Source organism: Barbus barbus (assembly GCF_936440315.1).
Source record: "Barbus barbus genome assembly, chromosome: 46".
In the NCBI taxonomy this organism is placed as follows: Eukaryota; Metazoa; Chordata; class Actinopteri; order Cypriniformes; family Cyprinidae; genus Barbus; species Barbus barbus.
The window spans coordinates 2,311,623-2,327,981 of NC_136724.1; the positions used below are offsets into that span (position 1 = coordinate 2,311,623).

A 16,359-nucleotide genomic window follows, 5' to 3' on the forward strand; every position below is an offset into this window, starting at 1 on the left:
GAGCTGATGATTAATTTCTAATGCTGCATATCTAAAACCTGTCCCATTAAATACCAAATTTCTTCAGGTGCACTCTGCTGGTTTTGCTCATTATACCCATTCAGCGTTTTTCACGTTCAAAACTGAATTTCAACAGCAACTTGACGTTAGTAACCTCCATTACCTGAGAAATGTCTCTACCTAGACTGATCTTACACAATGATGGACCAAAGAAAACCACAAAAGCTCATATAAGAAGTTCTGAAGACATTTTTACAACACAAAAAACTAAATTACAGCTTAATAACACCTTGTCCACTTTCATTACATAGAAATGGCTAGTAGAAAATTGCACTTAATAATAAAGCATTGATTTGCCGGCCACTTGCAGTTCTTCTGAGAAAGAGTAATTCTTGAACAATTTCTAATTTATTACACAAAAATGGCATTCTATCTCCATAATCCAACTCAAAAGTCCAGCTAAAGTGTAATATTGGTCATGTACAGAGCTTCATTCTGGGTTAACATAATTCACAATATCTTATAGTGTGGTATGAATAAAATGAACAGACATTGAAGCTGTATTTCCACTCTTGAATAAAAATGCAAACATTCATTGATGAAATCCTCAAATCCAGTCTCTCTTATTCCAGAATAAGGAGACATCATGACCTTGCCGCACTTTGCATTACCCGCAAATCCACAGCTGAAGCCTCACGCTGCCCTCTTCCTGCCCAGATGGGTCATCTCTAATTCATCACTAGGGAGAGGAACGTTTTAAAAATGAAAAAGGAAATGCCATTCTAACAATCCCCAATGGAAAGACACAGCAGCACCTCGCTGTTAGAGCACCAGGTGGGAATGTGAGAGACCGACACGTCAGGATGCAATTAAAAACATCAGGATCAAACCTGTAACACAATCTGAGGTTCTAGTGTAATATACATCATTACAATCATGCTGACGCAAAGCAAGCACTGCTTTGTGAAAGACAGCAAAGCTTTCACTGAGTGTTGGAACAGAACGTCCTTTTCAGGTGACCGTGCGAAGTGCTCTCGTAGGTTTGCTTCACTGCTGTGGTGTCTTTAGAGAGGTCGACTCAAGTGGGTGAGAGCACCAGCACAGTTGGGCTGTTTGAATCAACATTGAGTCTTAAAATGCATTTCTTCCGCCTCTCAAGCTGTTGAACATTCAACTAAATGGAAGGCTGAAAACACTCAGACATTCCTTACCTCTACACAACTGTTCCTTTCAGAGAAAGGTGACGGCCTGTGCTGTGTCTATAAGGACAGAGTGTTGTATCTATGACGTAATCATCAAATCTTGTAGAGTTTAAAAAAATAAATAAAATAAAACACAGGCAGCAACAGCAACTCCATGTGGCATATTCTGCACAAAAACTAACACGAGAGAGACATGACTCAACAAACTCTATGAACAATTACTTCTACATTTAGCCTCAGTGACCAACGCAATTTTCGTTGAAGTGCAGTATATGTAAATTGTACGAAAATGAAACAAAATTAATAAATTGAAACATTAAATAAATAATAATAAAAACAACATAAAAATCAATTAATTACCACAACAAGACAAGGTAATACTGATACAGCTAAATGTAGGCCCATTAAAACATCTAGAAATGTTTTATTATAGTATACTAAAATATTTACTGTAAATAATAATGTATATAATATACTAGGTCTGTCCAATAATGGTTAAGCTGATGTCTTGAATGTCTTCCTTGCCTGTGCTACGTGTGTGTCCTGCCTGTTCTACCCCTTCGTATGGATTATTAAAGACTATTGTTTCTGTTTACTCCTGTGTCTCCTCGTTCCTCACAGTAGTGAATTGAAACAGAAGACCCCACCCGTTTTTTCCCGTTTTTGAAAGTCTTTTGTATTCCTGGTTCTCCCCGCGGCCATGGAAATAGCCGTGTTTTCTTCTCCACCCTTGCCCGCCGAGATCTCCCATTCGTAAAGTACGCCCGAGAATTCTGCGAGCTGCCCACGACGACATCACTGGACGACACCACCATCAATTCTCTGTTCTGGCCCCAATCCAGAACCAGCCCGAAGTGAAGCCTGCCAGCCGTTCCGCAGTCATTCCCCTAATTTCCCCCAATATTTTTTTTTTGGGGGGGGCTATAGGGGTCCGGCCATAGGGGCCAGCCCAAGGGTCGAGGCCGGCATTGCCTGTTCCTCCATGGTGCCCAAGCTCCCTGTTCCGCCATGGCCCCCTGAGTTCCCTACTCCGCCATGGCACCCTGGACTACCTGATCCGTCCTGGAGGTATTCCCCGTGTCCCTGTCCTGCACCAGCCTCCAGGGCGGATCAGGTAGTATTGTTACGGGGCGGGACACGCCTTACGGGAGGGGGGAGTAATGTCACATCCATTGGACTGTTTATGTTGTGTTTTCCTCCCCATGTGCTCCATGACCTAGTTTCTCCCTCTCTGTGATTGTGTTCATTGATTCAGGTGTGTCTCATTTATCCCTCGTTTAGTTTAGCATTTATAGTGTGTTCTGCCCCATGTTTCCTTGTCGGGGCTTGAATGTCTTCCTTGCCTACGCTATGTGTGTGTCCTGCCTGTTCTACCCCTTCTTATGGATTATTAAAGACTATTGTTATTGTTTACACCTGCGTCTCCTCGTTCCTCGTTCTTCACAGTAGCGAATCGTGACAATATATCACAATTACTAATCACGACTTTTGTCATTTTTATTTCATCTGAATTACTGACTGTATTACAGTATTTGAACGTAATATCTCAATAGAGACTGCTAAACACCATTTGCCAGTGTTTTGCCACATTTTCCACATTACACATTTGTCAGTGTTTTCAGCTCATTAGAGCTTTTTCAGTAATGTGTACATGCCAGGTTGGGAGCCATGGTTGCCAGGTTGGGAAGATTAAGGAACCACTAGGCAAATATATAATTCTTTGAAAATAAATAAATTAATACATTTTACCGGAACCACAATCTGGGAAAGCTTGTGGAGTCTAGTAACCAATGCAAGATAAAGTCAAATAACAATGAAAAGTTGATGAATATGCATAAACCAAGAGAAGCAAAAATTGTTATCATGATGAAAATACCATTTACCACACAGCACTATAATATAAAAAATATAATATAATAATAATAATAATATAATTGTGCTCGACAGAGTAAAAAAATTACAAAGAGTTTCCTACTATCAGTTTGCTATGGAAAAAGATTATACCAGAGATTTTAGCAGAAATATGTAGGCAATACGTAGGTATAAGACAACAATTCAAAACTACAACACAAATGTTTCTTACACATAAATATTGAATAACATGGAAACATAATTAATATACTGTCATGTATTTCAGATAAATTAACAGTTATTTAATGACTGACACTGAGTACCCTGTTAACTTTGTTGCATCATTCACTTTTAATTCTGAGGCCTCATTCTTCCCCGTTCACAGTTTCCAAAGTGAAGAGGGAATATTATTTAAAAGTTTTCTGTTTCAAGTATGGTAGTGTCTATTCATCGAGTTACACTGTTTAATGATGCTTTTCATAGAAAAGAGGAGAAAGACTGGGAGAAAGCAACTAAAAGTGATTCAAATGAAAGAAAAGTCTCCTGACGAGTTGTTAAAAATGCATACTTTGGCATGCCTGACATGGTAAATAAAGAGAAAATAGCCAAGCTTAATTAAGTAGCTTACTCAAGGTCTATAAAAAAAGCCACAACATTATGCAAATAGAATGGAGGCAATATCGAACTGAGGCGGTTGTGAAGAGGAAGGCAACTAAACAATTAGAGCCAATAAAAGTAAAGTGGAAATGAAAGATTAAATGGATATTTAAGATGGCAATAAAGACATAATTGCTGAGAACTTTGTGATGAGCCAGTAGAGGCAACTATCATACTATGAGACAGACTGAGTGAATATAAAACATGATTATTGTAAACATATTCATATGACATATCTTTACAGTAATAAACTAAAGAGGTATTCACAAGCTGCATTTGCAGTCATTGATTCAAATCAGTTTGATTCATTGACTCAAACCACATAGATTCATACTAATTTACTTTAGTATAATAAAAAAAAAAAAAATTCATTTGTCTTCTTCTTCATGTCATTCCAAATCAGCATGACAACATTTTTTGGTGGAAAATAATTTAAATCACATCTAACTAAAGAGTTATTCACAAGCTGCACTCACAGTCATTTATTTAAACCAGTTTAATTCATAAAAAATGTTCATTAGTATAATTTGAAATATAAAATTCATTTCTCTCCTTCATATCATTCCAAATCAGCGATGACAATATTTTAGGTGAAAAATCATTAAAATCACATAATTAAAATACATTTACAATACAATACTACCAAATCGTTACTAAAAAAGGGAGGTGAAATATTAGCGACACTAAGTGTGTTTGTGTGTGTGTGTGCATGTTTATGTGGTTTATGAGGACACACATTTGTATAATGACATGGGTATGACAGAGGTATTACAATATGAAGGTGGTTTATGAGGACACTGCCTATGTCCCCGTAATTCAAAAGGCTTAAAAAAAACATACTAAATGGTGTTTTTTTGAAAATCTAAAAATGCACAAAGTCTCCTGTGAGGGCTAAGTTTAGGTGTAGGGTTGGTGTAGGGCAATAGCACACACAGTTTGTTCAGTATAAAAACCATTACGCCTATGGAGAGTCCCCATAAACCACAAAAACCAACGTGTGTGTGTGTGTGTGTGTGTATGTGTTAATGTGCTTGAATAGCAACAGAAGCTCTGCATCTGTCTTGAGATCTCTCTGTCACTTCAAATAACCACTTCCTGCTAAGAGAGAAAATGAGTGGATTGGGGATGGAAAACAGGCAAGGAGAAATGAGAAAAAAGGGCAGAGGTGCTACAATGGCATAGCTTGAGAAAGAGAAAGAGAGAGAAAGCAAGCAAGAAGCGAGCAATGCGGGGCGGGCAACAGACTGGAGGGTCAGGCTAAGCTGTAATAGACTGAAGCTCAAATGAATGAGTCTGTCAGGTTGAGCCCAGGCCTTGACTGACTGCTCCTTTCAACCCGCCAGCAACCCAACATCCAACCTGGAGGCTCCTCCATGCAAGACGACTTCCCTAATGATGATGCACGACTCTCTGTGCCACGGGCCCTTGAGGTGGTGGTGGGGGGGGGTTTCTTTGTGAGCCAAATCAAGCTTCTGGGGAATGAGAAGCCGCGACCACCTGAATTGCAAACAAGCAGATGAAACTTCTGTCGCAGTCTTTTTAATGGGCCAAAGAAAGAAAAGTGTGGGGGAAAGAGTGAAATGGATGCTGGCGGTTCGAGAAAATTGATTGTGAATTACCCGCAGCACACCGGGCGCCTCAAACATCTCAATCTCCTTCCTCACCTCTTTCTTTTATTTTTCTCCTCTGAGTGAGAGGGAGAGGAATTCGAAACACCTCCCACACTCCTTTAGACGGTTTCACCGATACATTGACAAAAGAGCTGGATTTCAAAGACACTCAGCATCCACGTCTATGGAGACCGTGGCCCTCGTTTTATAAGGTTAGTGAAATCCTCATCCAACAGTGTCGTTTTATAGTATTTTTTTTTACTGTGTGCTATATTCAATAATCTCCCCTTGACTCCTGAATCCACTTTTAACTCAAACAAAAATCCCCAATAAAAACAAAACTGCACACGTTTATAGATCAGCGCAGTTTACTAGAGTTAAGAGGCACTTAGGAGCTGGGTATATGCGGATGAGATCTTGAAAAGTACCTGTTCTTGACGCTCAAGCCATCGGTCCACCATGGGATGGTTGGCGCTGAGGGAGGAGCGGGCGTTTTCTCTCTGAAACTGGGTGGCCCAGGGGACAACATCACGAGGCAGGCTGCGGTACGCTTCCAGACCTCTACCCTGGAAAACACAATGAAGGTGATGAAAAAGTAAGTTTACACCTGGTTTCTTCACCCAAAAATGAACATTCTGTCATCATTTACTCACCCTCATTAGAAAAAAAAACATTATAACACTTCAACAAAGGCTCACTGGAAAAAAAACATGCCTCTACCTACATTTTGGCAAAACAATTCACTATATGTGACCCTGGACCACAAAACCAGTCGCTGGGGTATATTTGTAGCAATAGCCAAAAATACATTGTATGGGTCAAAATGATTGATTTTTCTTTTTTGCAAAACATCATTAGGATATTAAGTAAAGATCATGTTCCATGAAGATATTTTGTAAATGCCCTACTGTAAATATATCAAAACTTAATTTTTGATTAGTAATTATTTTATTATTACCTTATTACTGTTTTTGTGGTCCAAGGTCACATATTTTCCAGTTGAAATGAACACAAACAACTTTAATTCCCATGCAAATGATGCGAAATGGGGCAGATTATCGATTAATATACACTTATTTTCACATGGTTCCTTGCACAATACTATGTTATGACCTAAAACACTTTTACCATAGTGCATGATTTGTAAACAAATACATTTTCATGTTTGCATCACATAACCAGCTCCATATATATGCCTTCTGTGAAATAGTAAAATTGCTTGGTAGCCCACCCGGTACAGCATTACATTTGCATTGTACTCAAATACGGATCCTGTGAAACATAAATCACTAGAAGCAAAATAAAATGGTATGGTAGCTACAGCATGTGTTTTTATCTCACAATTGCTTTTGTTAACACTATTGGTTAGGTTTATGGTAGGGTTTAGTCCATTATTTTCAAAAGTGATAGAGCATTAACCTTTTAGCTCTGCTTATAGGACATTTAATTTCTGAAACGCTGCAATATATACTGTTCAACAACCATTGCTGCTTTCATGTTCATTAGTTTCTGTGAAAACAGAACACCCCTTTAGCACCACTCACTGGACATTTTACATTTAAAGTGCTGTAAAATATGCAAGAAGCAACTTAATTTTGCAGAAATGTCACCAGAAGCATTTTTTTTTTGTTCCAATGACATTGTGTTGACTTACTTTCTCCTGTGGGACACAAATGAAGCACATTGTGATCCAAACAACATTTGCCCAATAGACTTTTGTTATATGGGCAAAACAAAAATTTTTCCCCCTTTTTTAAAGCAAGACATTAATTTAGGAATTAAAAAAGCTTAGTTATTACACCAATTTGGTTTTAATAACACTGATACTAATTTACTTAAATTTGTAGTGTATAATACTGTTATACCTTACTGAAACTGTTCTCCAGATTAGAGTCACTGTGTGTACAAGGGAAGCTCATCTTGGATCTGAGCCCCACAATGATATCATTCAGGCCACCTAAATTTAGAGGGCACACTAATTTCATTTCTCACTAATAAGGAGCTCCCTTGCAAGCTACTAATTCACACCGTTTTTCTAATGTTACGCTGCATGTTTTCACAGAGGTGAAATCAAACAATGGCTCAAGTCAAATCTCAATTTGAAGAGTTTTTTTTAGAGCAAACCTGAAACAGGTTATCCTGTGACACAGGGGGGCTTTAGCCTAGAAAGCCTACTGAGCGCCATTGCTCTTGACTAAAGACCTAGTCTGAGGAATGAGGAAGAAGAATAAGAGTTTCCAGTTATAGCATGAGCCAGTTCATAATTCGACACCAGACAAAAGTGGTTCCATACAGTGAAGTGATTTTGATGTTCCTGCATGGTAAAATGATCTATATAGGTAATTCTGACATTAAACAGCAGGATAAAGATGAGGAGGAAGAGACACAGCAAGGAACGTGAAGACCAACAGGTCAAAGGCCCAAAGCACGGTGAAGAATTTATAAGGTCAGCCTTATGAATCAAGACTTCCCATGAAGCATGTTGTAGTGATTGAGGCATTTGCCTACCTTGGCAAAGCATCCAAATGCAGCAGGAGGCATACAGGTTTCTACAAGTTCAGGAAGAGATACTGAGAGACAGATGTTACGCTCCATATGAGAAAATGTCCATGAAGGCCAAACATTACTTCATAAAAACATGGCACAGGTTACATTCCGGCCAATATGGAGGATCTAATCTTAGATTTCATTCTAGGAATCAATGACATGAATAACAATTTTGTTAAAAATATTACAAATATTTGTAAAATAAAAAAAAAAAAATGTGGTGTGACCAACATACAGGTGGGAAAACACTGTAAACAGGAAATGACATCATAGAGACTTCTGCAGACCCTAATGACTGTCTGGTTAAGAAGTCAATAAGTTTCTTAAAATATCAGATGGTTTGCCTTTATTTCACAGCAAGGATAGCTCAGGTTGTTAAATGTCATGTAGTCAAAGCTTAAAAAATAATACATGATATTTGCAAAAATAAACAACCTAACCTTAAATTCTTTCTTTATTTAATTAATTAATTCTACTTTTACTTTGATGGTTACACCACATCTCATTTAAGCTGAAATTGTTTGAAATGATACATGAATACAGAGAACAATTCTAAGAACTTGGCTTATGCATTTAACATTTTATATTTAAAAGAGTTTTTTTTTTTTTTTTTTGCTTTAATTTATTTTGGACAGTCATTGACCCACAGACCAGCAAGTCTTGACTAAATTATTATTATTATTTAAATTTGTATTTGTTTAAATCAGGAGATTCAAAAGTTTAAATATATACAGGAAGAGCCATGGAGTTTTGGAGTGCAGTTCTCTGCATATATAAGCCTGAAGGCAAAATGAAGGCAAAATAATACAATTCTCCTCAGCGCCTGCTATTCTTACTTCAAGGTGAGCTAACACCTTTATGTTCATTTCACCAATTCACTGGTACTAAAATAGAGCGCATTTATATTCAATGCCGCTTATCGTCATCTGACAGTATCAACCAAAAACAGACCTTCCAAGCACCTCAAGCTTTTCTCATGACATCCCAAAAACAACAATCAAGAAATAAATGATCTGCAGAACGAAAGGTAAAAATAACAGCGTAATTCTTCTGCTCTGCTAAAATGAGAGTGTGGTGTTTGGATTATGGAAGAAACCGACAAGCAAAGTGCTTTTAAACAGGATTACTAGTGAATGCCATGAGATGCGCTAATCTCATCGCGGGTTGCGGTGTCACATTCTGAGTACTCCATCTTTTCTCGCTCCCTCCCCTTTCCTCTTCTTTTAATTTGGAATATTGCTGTTTCAAAGCACTGAAGGCTTGTCATTGCTGCAAAAGAGCAGCCATTTTGCAAAGATAATTGGCCTCTTTTTCATTGGCTGCCCCAGGGAAGCTAGGGAGGAAAACACAGAATGTGCCTCTTTTTGATTCATTTAAAGCCAAAGGCACTGACCATCGCAATGAGGCCCGAGTCAAGAGGGAAGCAACAAACAAAGGACACAGATCCCATTCTTCTAACAGCGAAGACGTATGGTTCCATAACCAAGAGAGTTCCAGGTCAACAACAAACAGTGACAACAGGCATTGAGAGATTCTCAAGATGAATGAGACGGGGCAAAGGGAAGTCACTTCTTACAAGCTGCCCTAAAAATGCTCCAATTGGTGCTTCAGTTTGTGAAAACATAATGGAAAAATAATGTCCTCATAAGAATTTGCAGAAGTACAGAAACAAATCTAAATGTATCAAATTAAAGTAGTTATGAACACTGCAATGAAAAAGTTTGGATGGATGGATGGATGGATGGATGGATGGATGAGCAGAATGATGGGTGGATGGATGGATGGATGGATGGATGGATGGATGGATGGATGGATGGATGAGCAGAATAATGGATGGATGGATGGATGAGCAGAATGATGGGTGGGTGGATGGATGGATGGGTAGAAAAAAATTATGTATGGATGGATAAGTAGAAAAATGGATGCAAAGACGGATGGATCGATGGATATGCAGACTGATGGTTGGGGGGGTGGATGGATGGATGGTTGGATGGGTAGGAAAAACGATGTATGGATGGATACATAGAACAATGGATGGAAAGATGGATGGATGATGGATGTATAGGTAGAACAATGGATGAATAGATGGATGGATGGATAGATATTACTCCTCATTTCTTGAGGTAATTCACTTAAGAAATTAGAAATGTGATATGTGTGCGTGTGTGTGTGTGTAAAAATAAAAATGTAAAAAAATGGCTGAATGATACTGTGATAGTAAGAACTGACCTTTTGCTCTAGGCTGTTGGTTCCGCTGATGTTGCTGACTTTCAGAAAGCCTGCTGTGGTGGACCAGCGAGTGGGGTTCGTACGAGACGGTTCCTCTGGCTGCAGCTGGGCTTCGGGCAGGCCAGCCAGAGCCGGGTCACTGCTGCGGCGTACATGCAAGGGCATGTCTGAAACAGAGAGAAGAGAGAGATCTTGTTAACAGCATATTTTCTCACTTTCTTCACTACGGTACAGTAAGACATCCTTCACACATGGCCACAGATAACAAACACAGCAATTCAGCTGATTTTCCTCGATTTCCTACAGAAAGGCCCTTTTCAGTCCCACAAAAGTGTGACAGGGACACAGTAGTACATTTCTGTCTGACACAAAGCCAGTTCCTTTGTGTCTTGCAAAGAAAGGTGGTGGCAATAGGACCATTTAGCTGGGCTTGTTCTGTGACACGCACGCACCACACACGCTTTTGAAAGAGATGGGAGAGGAGAGCCAGAGGTGTCCCTGTGCTGCAGCGCTGTAATGGGTTTGAACTGCAGGGCAGGTGGGGGGGGATTAGTCAGATACCAGCTCACACTTCCTGTCTCACACAGCTCAGATCGCCGCCGCTCTGGATTCGAGGGTTCTGTGCTTGTGGTCGTCTACAGAGTAGACTTATTTCTACACCTTTTTATACATTTTGATAGCAGCCTCTACATTTAAAGCATTACATATTAAAAATGTCTGATAACAAAAGACAATGAAAAAAATGAAAACTCTTTCACCTTCAAGTCATTTCTCGATTTGTTTTATACTGTGTAATACAAAAAGTGAATTTCTGAAAAATATCCTGCTACACTTGTCAATATAATGAGAGTACAGTAAGTAAATATATTCTTAAAGGTCAACTATCCCTTTAAGAATACCGTCATAATACATTATTCATGTTTCATATAAAGTGCTCCAATTTATGACCATCATACAACATTTTAAACCACTTCAGAGTAAATTAGCCACAGTCAGTGGCACATTAGACCTGAGGGAAAAAATAAACACCCCCAGGAAATCTTTCCCTGACAGAGCATATTTGTTTCCCTTGTTAGGCTCTGTACCATGCGTTAGCTATAGCAGTGCAAAAGTAAAGTGTTCACCTGTCATCTGCAGTAGCGTCTGAGTGTCGACAGGCAGATTTACTGTTAGTGTCTTGCTACATGGCAGAAACTCTGAGCACTCTGAGCAGTGGAAATTTCTCAGCTCTCTGGTCTCTGGGTTTATGACTCGTTACGGGTGTATGTGGTACATCCATAATTATGCAAATGTCCCAGCAACCACCTGTCATCCCTCGACAACGTCCTGCCGCAGCATATGCCCATATTGCGACTACCATCTGATACCGTGCACATGCATATGCAGCTCACAGGAAGTCCCAATTTTACAGACGTAGATGTTTCGGTCAGGCTACAGCTCACCACATGCAGTCTCAATGAAAACAGAACCGTGAAATCTGAATAGCTTGAGGCCGTACAAAAACACTCCGCAGACCAAGGGAGGCCCTATTATTCAATTACGAACTGAACTCAATAATGATTTTAAATACACTTCCTTTTGTCAGTGGTCAGTTCACATTCTGTTCATGGCTCTAATGATGAGGCCCCTCAGTCGAAGTGTAACTGTATAACTCTAACCTATGTCTGGGATTACATTCAATAATTAGATTAAAGCCAAGATGGCTGAAAACTCACAGAGATGGGTCTCAAGAAAAAATAAAAGATCAAATGACATCCAAATACATCGTTTTAGTCTCCGTAAAATTAAATTACATATTACTAACGTCAAACAAGCAATAACAAGAAGTGACATACGGATTGCAGATAATGGGAGCGGGAACTAATAGGGCTTTCAGAGAAGCAAAAAACTAAATCAAAAACAATGTTTTATTGAATGCGACATGGTTGTTGAAGTCAGCCGGATCGCATCTGATCAGCAACATCAGGAATCTGTGCAGAAGTGTAAGGGAAGCCAAAAGATGTCAGTGGAAAGTCAGGAAATGGTGGGAAATGCTCCAATCTTCAACAAATATGTTAAATCATGTAGATGATCAAGCCTGAACGAATCCATGTGGAACCTCATATTTTTCGGTCCAATATTTGGTTCATTTTCTTTTTTTAGTATCCCAACATTTCTAATTTGAACACATATGCGATTTTAAGCAGCGGATTTCTTTGAATATATTCAGAGAGCAGGTGGTTGCTCATCTGATGCATGTGTTCATATTCTTGTTTGATTTCGTTAAGAACCTAATCACAAAATCTTTGAAGGGAATTAAACCACATGCTAGTCTGCAACATGTCGCATTATTATACTAATTTGGATAAATGCTTTTCATTTCCCCGCTTGCTCATGATTTCCTGCTAAATTAGTCTTCAACTATTCACATGCAAAGACAAAAATATCTGTGTCTTAAGCCAAAACTTTGTAATTCAATTCCTGTATCAATACACAAACCATCTGAAGCATCCAGAAACTTTCTCATGCTCAAACAAATGATACTCGGGTGGAAATCACATGAGTTTAAAATATCTCTGCATATTTTAACATGAGAATATTTCTGCATATTTTTAAACAATGAGGGCATGGATTGCAGAAAGCATGTGACGCTGCTTTCACAATATTGCTTTTGTTGAACAGCCCATCTAGTGAGTACACACAGAGGACACACAACCCCGTTTTATCCCTTTCTCGCACCACTCCAGCCAATATGGGCTCCTAATGTGTGATCGGATTAGCTTTCCTCCACCAGAAATTGGCTTCCTCTGCGTTTAATAACCAAGACGACCACTTAAAGGCCTGTACCCATCGATCTCAGGTGTGTTAGGGGTATGGCCAGGGCCTCTAATGAGACCAAGGACCAATTTCAGCTCTCCATGGAGGATTATGAACAGAGGGGGAAACACAGGCCTGCAAACAAGCTAGACACCAAAGATGGAGTTAAACTCACACCCTCTCAGACATCATATTTACATCTCTAATCCATCGCCTCACGTTGAGGGCCACGCGGTGGAGATTTGTGGATTAGTCTGTAATTAAGAGAGAATATTCACTGGTTTCTCTATACAAAGCCATGATTCACAATTCTCAAAATCGATGAGATGGCACTCTCTTGAAACGTAGATAAGACTCTGAGATACGTTATCTTTTGCATCGGAAGACACCCACAATATCATCTCCAACTTTAACTCGTTCCTCTATAAACCTTGTGTTTTCCGCTTCGCTGAGTTGGCACTAATAACATGCAATTTACTTCTGACTTTTCAAACACATGGCTCTCTAATATATTACTTACTGCTTCCAATCATTTAAATTGCCCGTGTGTCCATTTTGTCCTTGCGGGCCAGTTACCTGCCAAAGGAAAGTGTCCCTGACTGGCTGCCAGTAGTGGGTAATGGAGAGGACGGGGAACGCTGAGGAATACTGATAAGGCTGTGGACGAGGAGGCAGTGATGAGCTGAAATAGGTAGGCCGAGGCTGTAATTCCAGTTTCATCTCCCCCCCCCTTCTGTCACCTTTCATATGCTGCTAATGAAATGATTGGCCAAAGCAGGCATAATTTTACAGATTTCTTTGAATATTACAAATACGACCTTGGTTTTCTGATGGATAAATATTCCGTGTTTCATGGACTGACCAGCGTCTGAATGGTTTGTGGGCCGAGGAGTCTAATTGAAGCGGTTGAGTTAATAAAATATGAAATAATGTCTTTGCTGGAACTCTTTTTAAAGAGTCAAGTGTCACCAGAGCATCCATATTGATATCTCTGGAGGTTTTGGCAGGGACCTCTTTCAACTATATCTCAACCTACATTTGCATTTGCCACCAGGGTACAAAAAGTCTTCCTAAAAGAGGTAGCTTGGCTTTCAAGTTGGGGAAAATAGCCTGGAAAATGTTCAAAAAGGAATATCTTGGAATTGGTTTAAAAAGGAAGCGACATCAGATGACTGTCGCCTGCTGATCGGTAGGGCAACTCTCAATTTAGAAGCGGCTAATCTTGAGTAGATCTCAATGAGGCTGGGATTCGGTTTTTGTATACGCTGTGGGTTTTTCTCTCTTGGGAAGAAAGTAGGAGGACTGTAGGGACATGCTGGGAGGATTCTGAGGCAGAGCGAGCGTCCTGCTTGAGTGCTGGAGCATTACGAATGGGCAGTGTCCGTGCAGTTCGCCACGCTGGAACGTGAAAGGTTTCAGGCTGTAAACAGACGGGTGAAAGACATGATAAGGAATGAAGAGTGAAAAAAAAATGTCTGACTATGAATGTGAAAGATAAGGGAATTCAAGGACAGAGAAAGATACTGAAGCCATCTGCAACTTCCGGAAACACCTGTCACAATTCACCCTTTGTGAAGCCGCTATAGCCACTAACATTTACCCTCATCAAGGAGGGATGACTAAATGGCAAATGAATAGCTACCCACACACAGGGATGCACAAAATACCAGTATCATATCAGTTATTAGTCAATGTTAGAGATTTGTTGTATTTATAACAGCCGATACTGGATATTTAATTGTACATGCTGATTTATTTTAGGTTTACATTTAGATTACATTTGCCATCATTTAACCCGCATTCAAAAATGAATCTTTAAGCCTGTGAAGCATACTGTTTAATATTAAAAATTTCTAAGGTCTTTACATGCTCACACTTTGCTACAAAAAAGAAAAACTGTTGCACATAATCTACTACATGACTTCTGTCATCTGATTGATAGTTTATTCTTTCTTAGCAAGTAAAAGGCCTTTTAGTATAACTATAAAAACATTCCCCTACAGGCTTTTATGTAAGTAGTTTGCTATAGTGGTATAAAAATCTCACTGATTTACATTACAATCATCAGAATACAAGATATCATTACAAGATATTATTATTTTTGGTCATATAAAATATGATTTTTGCTGAGTAAAATTGAGGTGTTTTTTCTTCCTTCAAGTCTGAGCTCCATATTCTCACTATAACATACTATATGAGACATAAAATGTAGCAAATATGATAAAAGAAATATGTACCTGTATGTGTTATATATTGTGTCTAAAGGTAAAATAAAATAAATAACTAAAAAAATACTTTTTGTCTGGCTATTATTTCTCATGCCAGTCTTTAAAATGTTAAATAGTACAAATAAATAATAAAAAAATCATTAAATAATAAAATAAATAAAATTCATACTTCATTCAGTATATTATAATGTTGTGATGCCTACATTCTTGTGTAACATTTAAAATGATGATGATGATTATTGTTGTTGTTGTTATTTTTATTGTTTATTTAGACAAAATAGATTAGAATTTTAGTAATTTAATGGTTATCGCCATCACATGAAAATATTGTCTTATTGGTATCGGTCAGAATTTTACGAGGTGTTGCACCTCTTGGTGCATTCATTATAGGAAGCCCAAGGCTTTGGTGTTGCTGTACATAATCATTCCTGATATTCTTTCTTAATTCAACAAGTAGTAAGTGTTTGGGACAGACTTTGGAGAGCTGGACGATTAAATACTGTCTAGTCACACAAGTTTAAATATTAAATTAAGTTCAAAATAGATCCAGAAATTCAGGGTCACATCCCAATTAGAAATACACATTTACACAAGTCTAAATGCAAACTAATCTAAAAAAGACGACTTGACGTGTAATATATGTTTTATAAACCTACTAAATCAAAGTCGGACATAAATCAACATATACTTTCCGTACAGTCATAAAAAGAAACAGTAATGCTTTCTCTGGCTCTCTGAAGGGCAACAAACACTCAGCATAAATGTTAACTACACTAAGCGTGCGGGGAGGATCTGAGGAGTATAGCATTAAACTGAAATGCGTCTGGTGGAGTTACTGCTTCCAGACGGGTGGATTTTCTGGATGAGAAAGACCAAAGAAGGAGGCATGGAGACATGGACAGATATAACCATCAGACAAACAAGGATAAAGTGGAAAATGTACGTATGAAATGAAAGGGATAGGGAAAAGGTCTGGAAACTCAAGCCTGGATTTCATGAAATGAATCCTGACTCATCTGGGTCGACGTTTCCCACATGCTGGGGACAGCAATCAGAGAAGCACAAGGGAGAGCAATTAACTCAACACCGAGCGGCAACACCCCAGTGTCACCAGCAGGCTAGAGGAGAAGAGTGAGAGCAGAAGTCCCTGGAGGAGCGCTAATCAGCTAACCAAACATTTCTGCTGAGCTATAAGCAGCACTGCTCCCATAATGTAAATACCATGAAAGCATTCTCTCA

General features: G+C 38.9%; 1 protein-coding gene across 2 annotated transcripts in view; it reads right to left on the reverse strand.

The window, feature by feature from the left end:
* The window catches only part of pard3aa (par-3 family cell polarity regulator alpha, a), a 445,004-nt gene that overhangs the window by 263,080 nt on the left and 165,565 nt on the right, over nt 1–16,359 (reverse strand). For both annotated transcript variants that reach the window (XM_079409545.1, XM_079409544.1), the window contains exons 4-5: nt 10,097–10,263; nt 5,749–5,886 (exon numbers count right to left, since the gene is read on the reverse strand). In XM_079409545.1, coding sequence (XP_079265671.1) covers nt 5,749–5,886; nt 10,097–10,263 — 305 coding nt within the window. The remainder of the gene's footprint in view (nt 1–5,748; nt 5,887–10,096; nt 10,264–16,359) is intronic.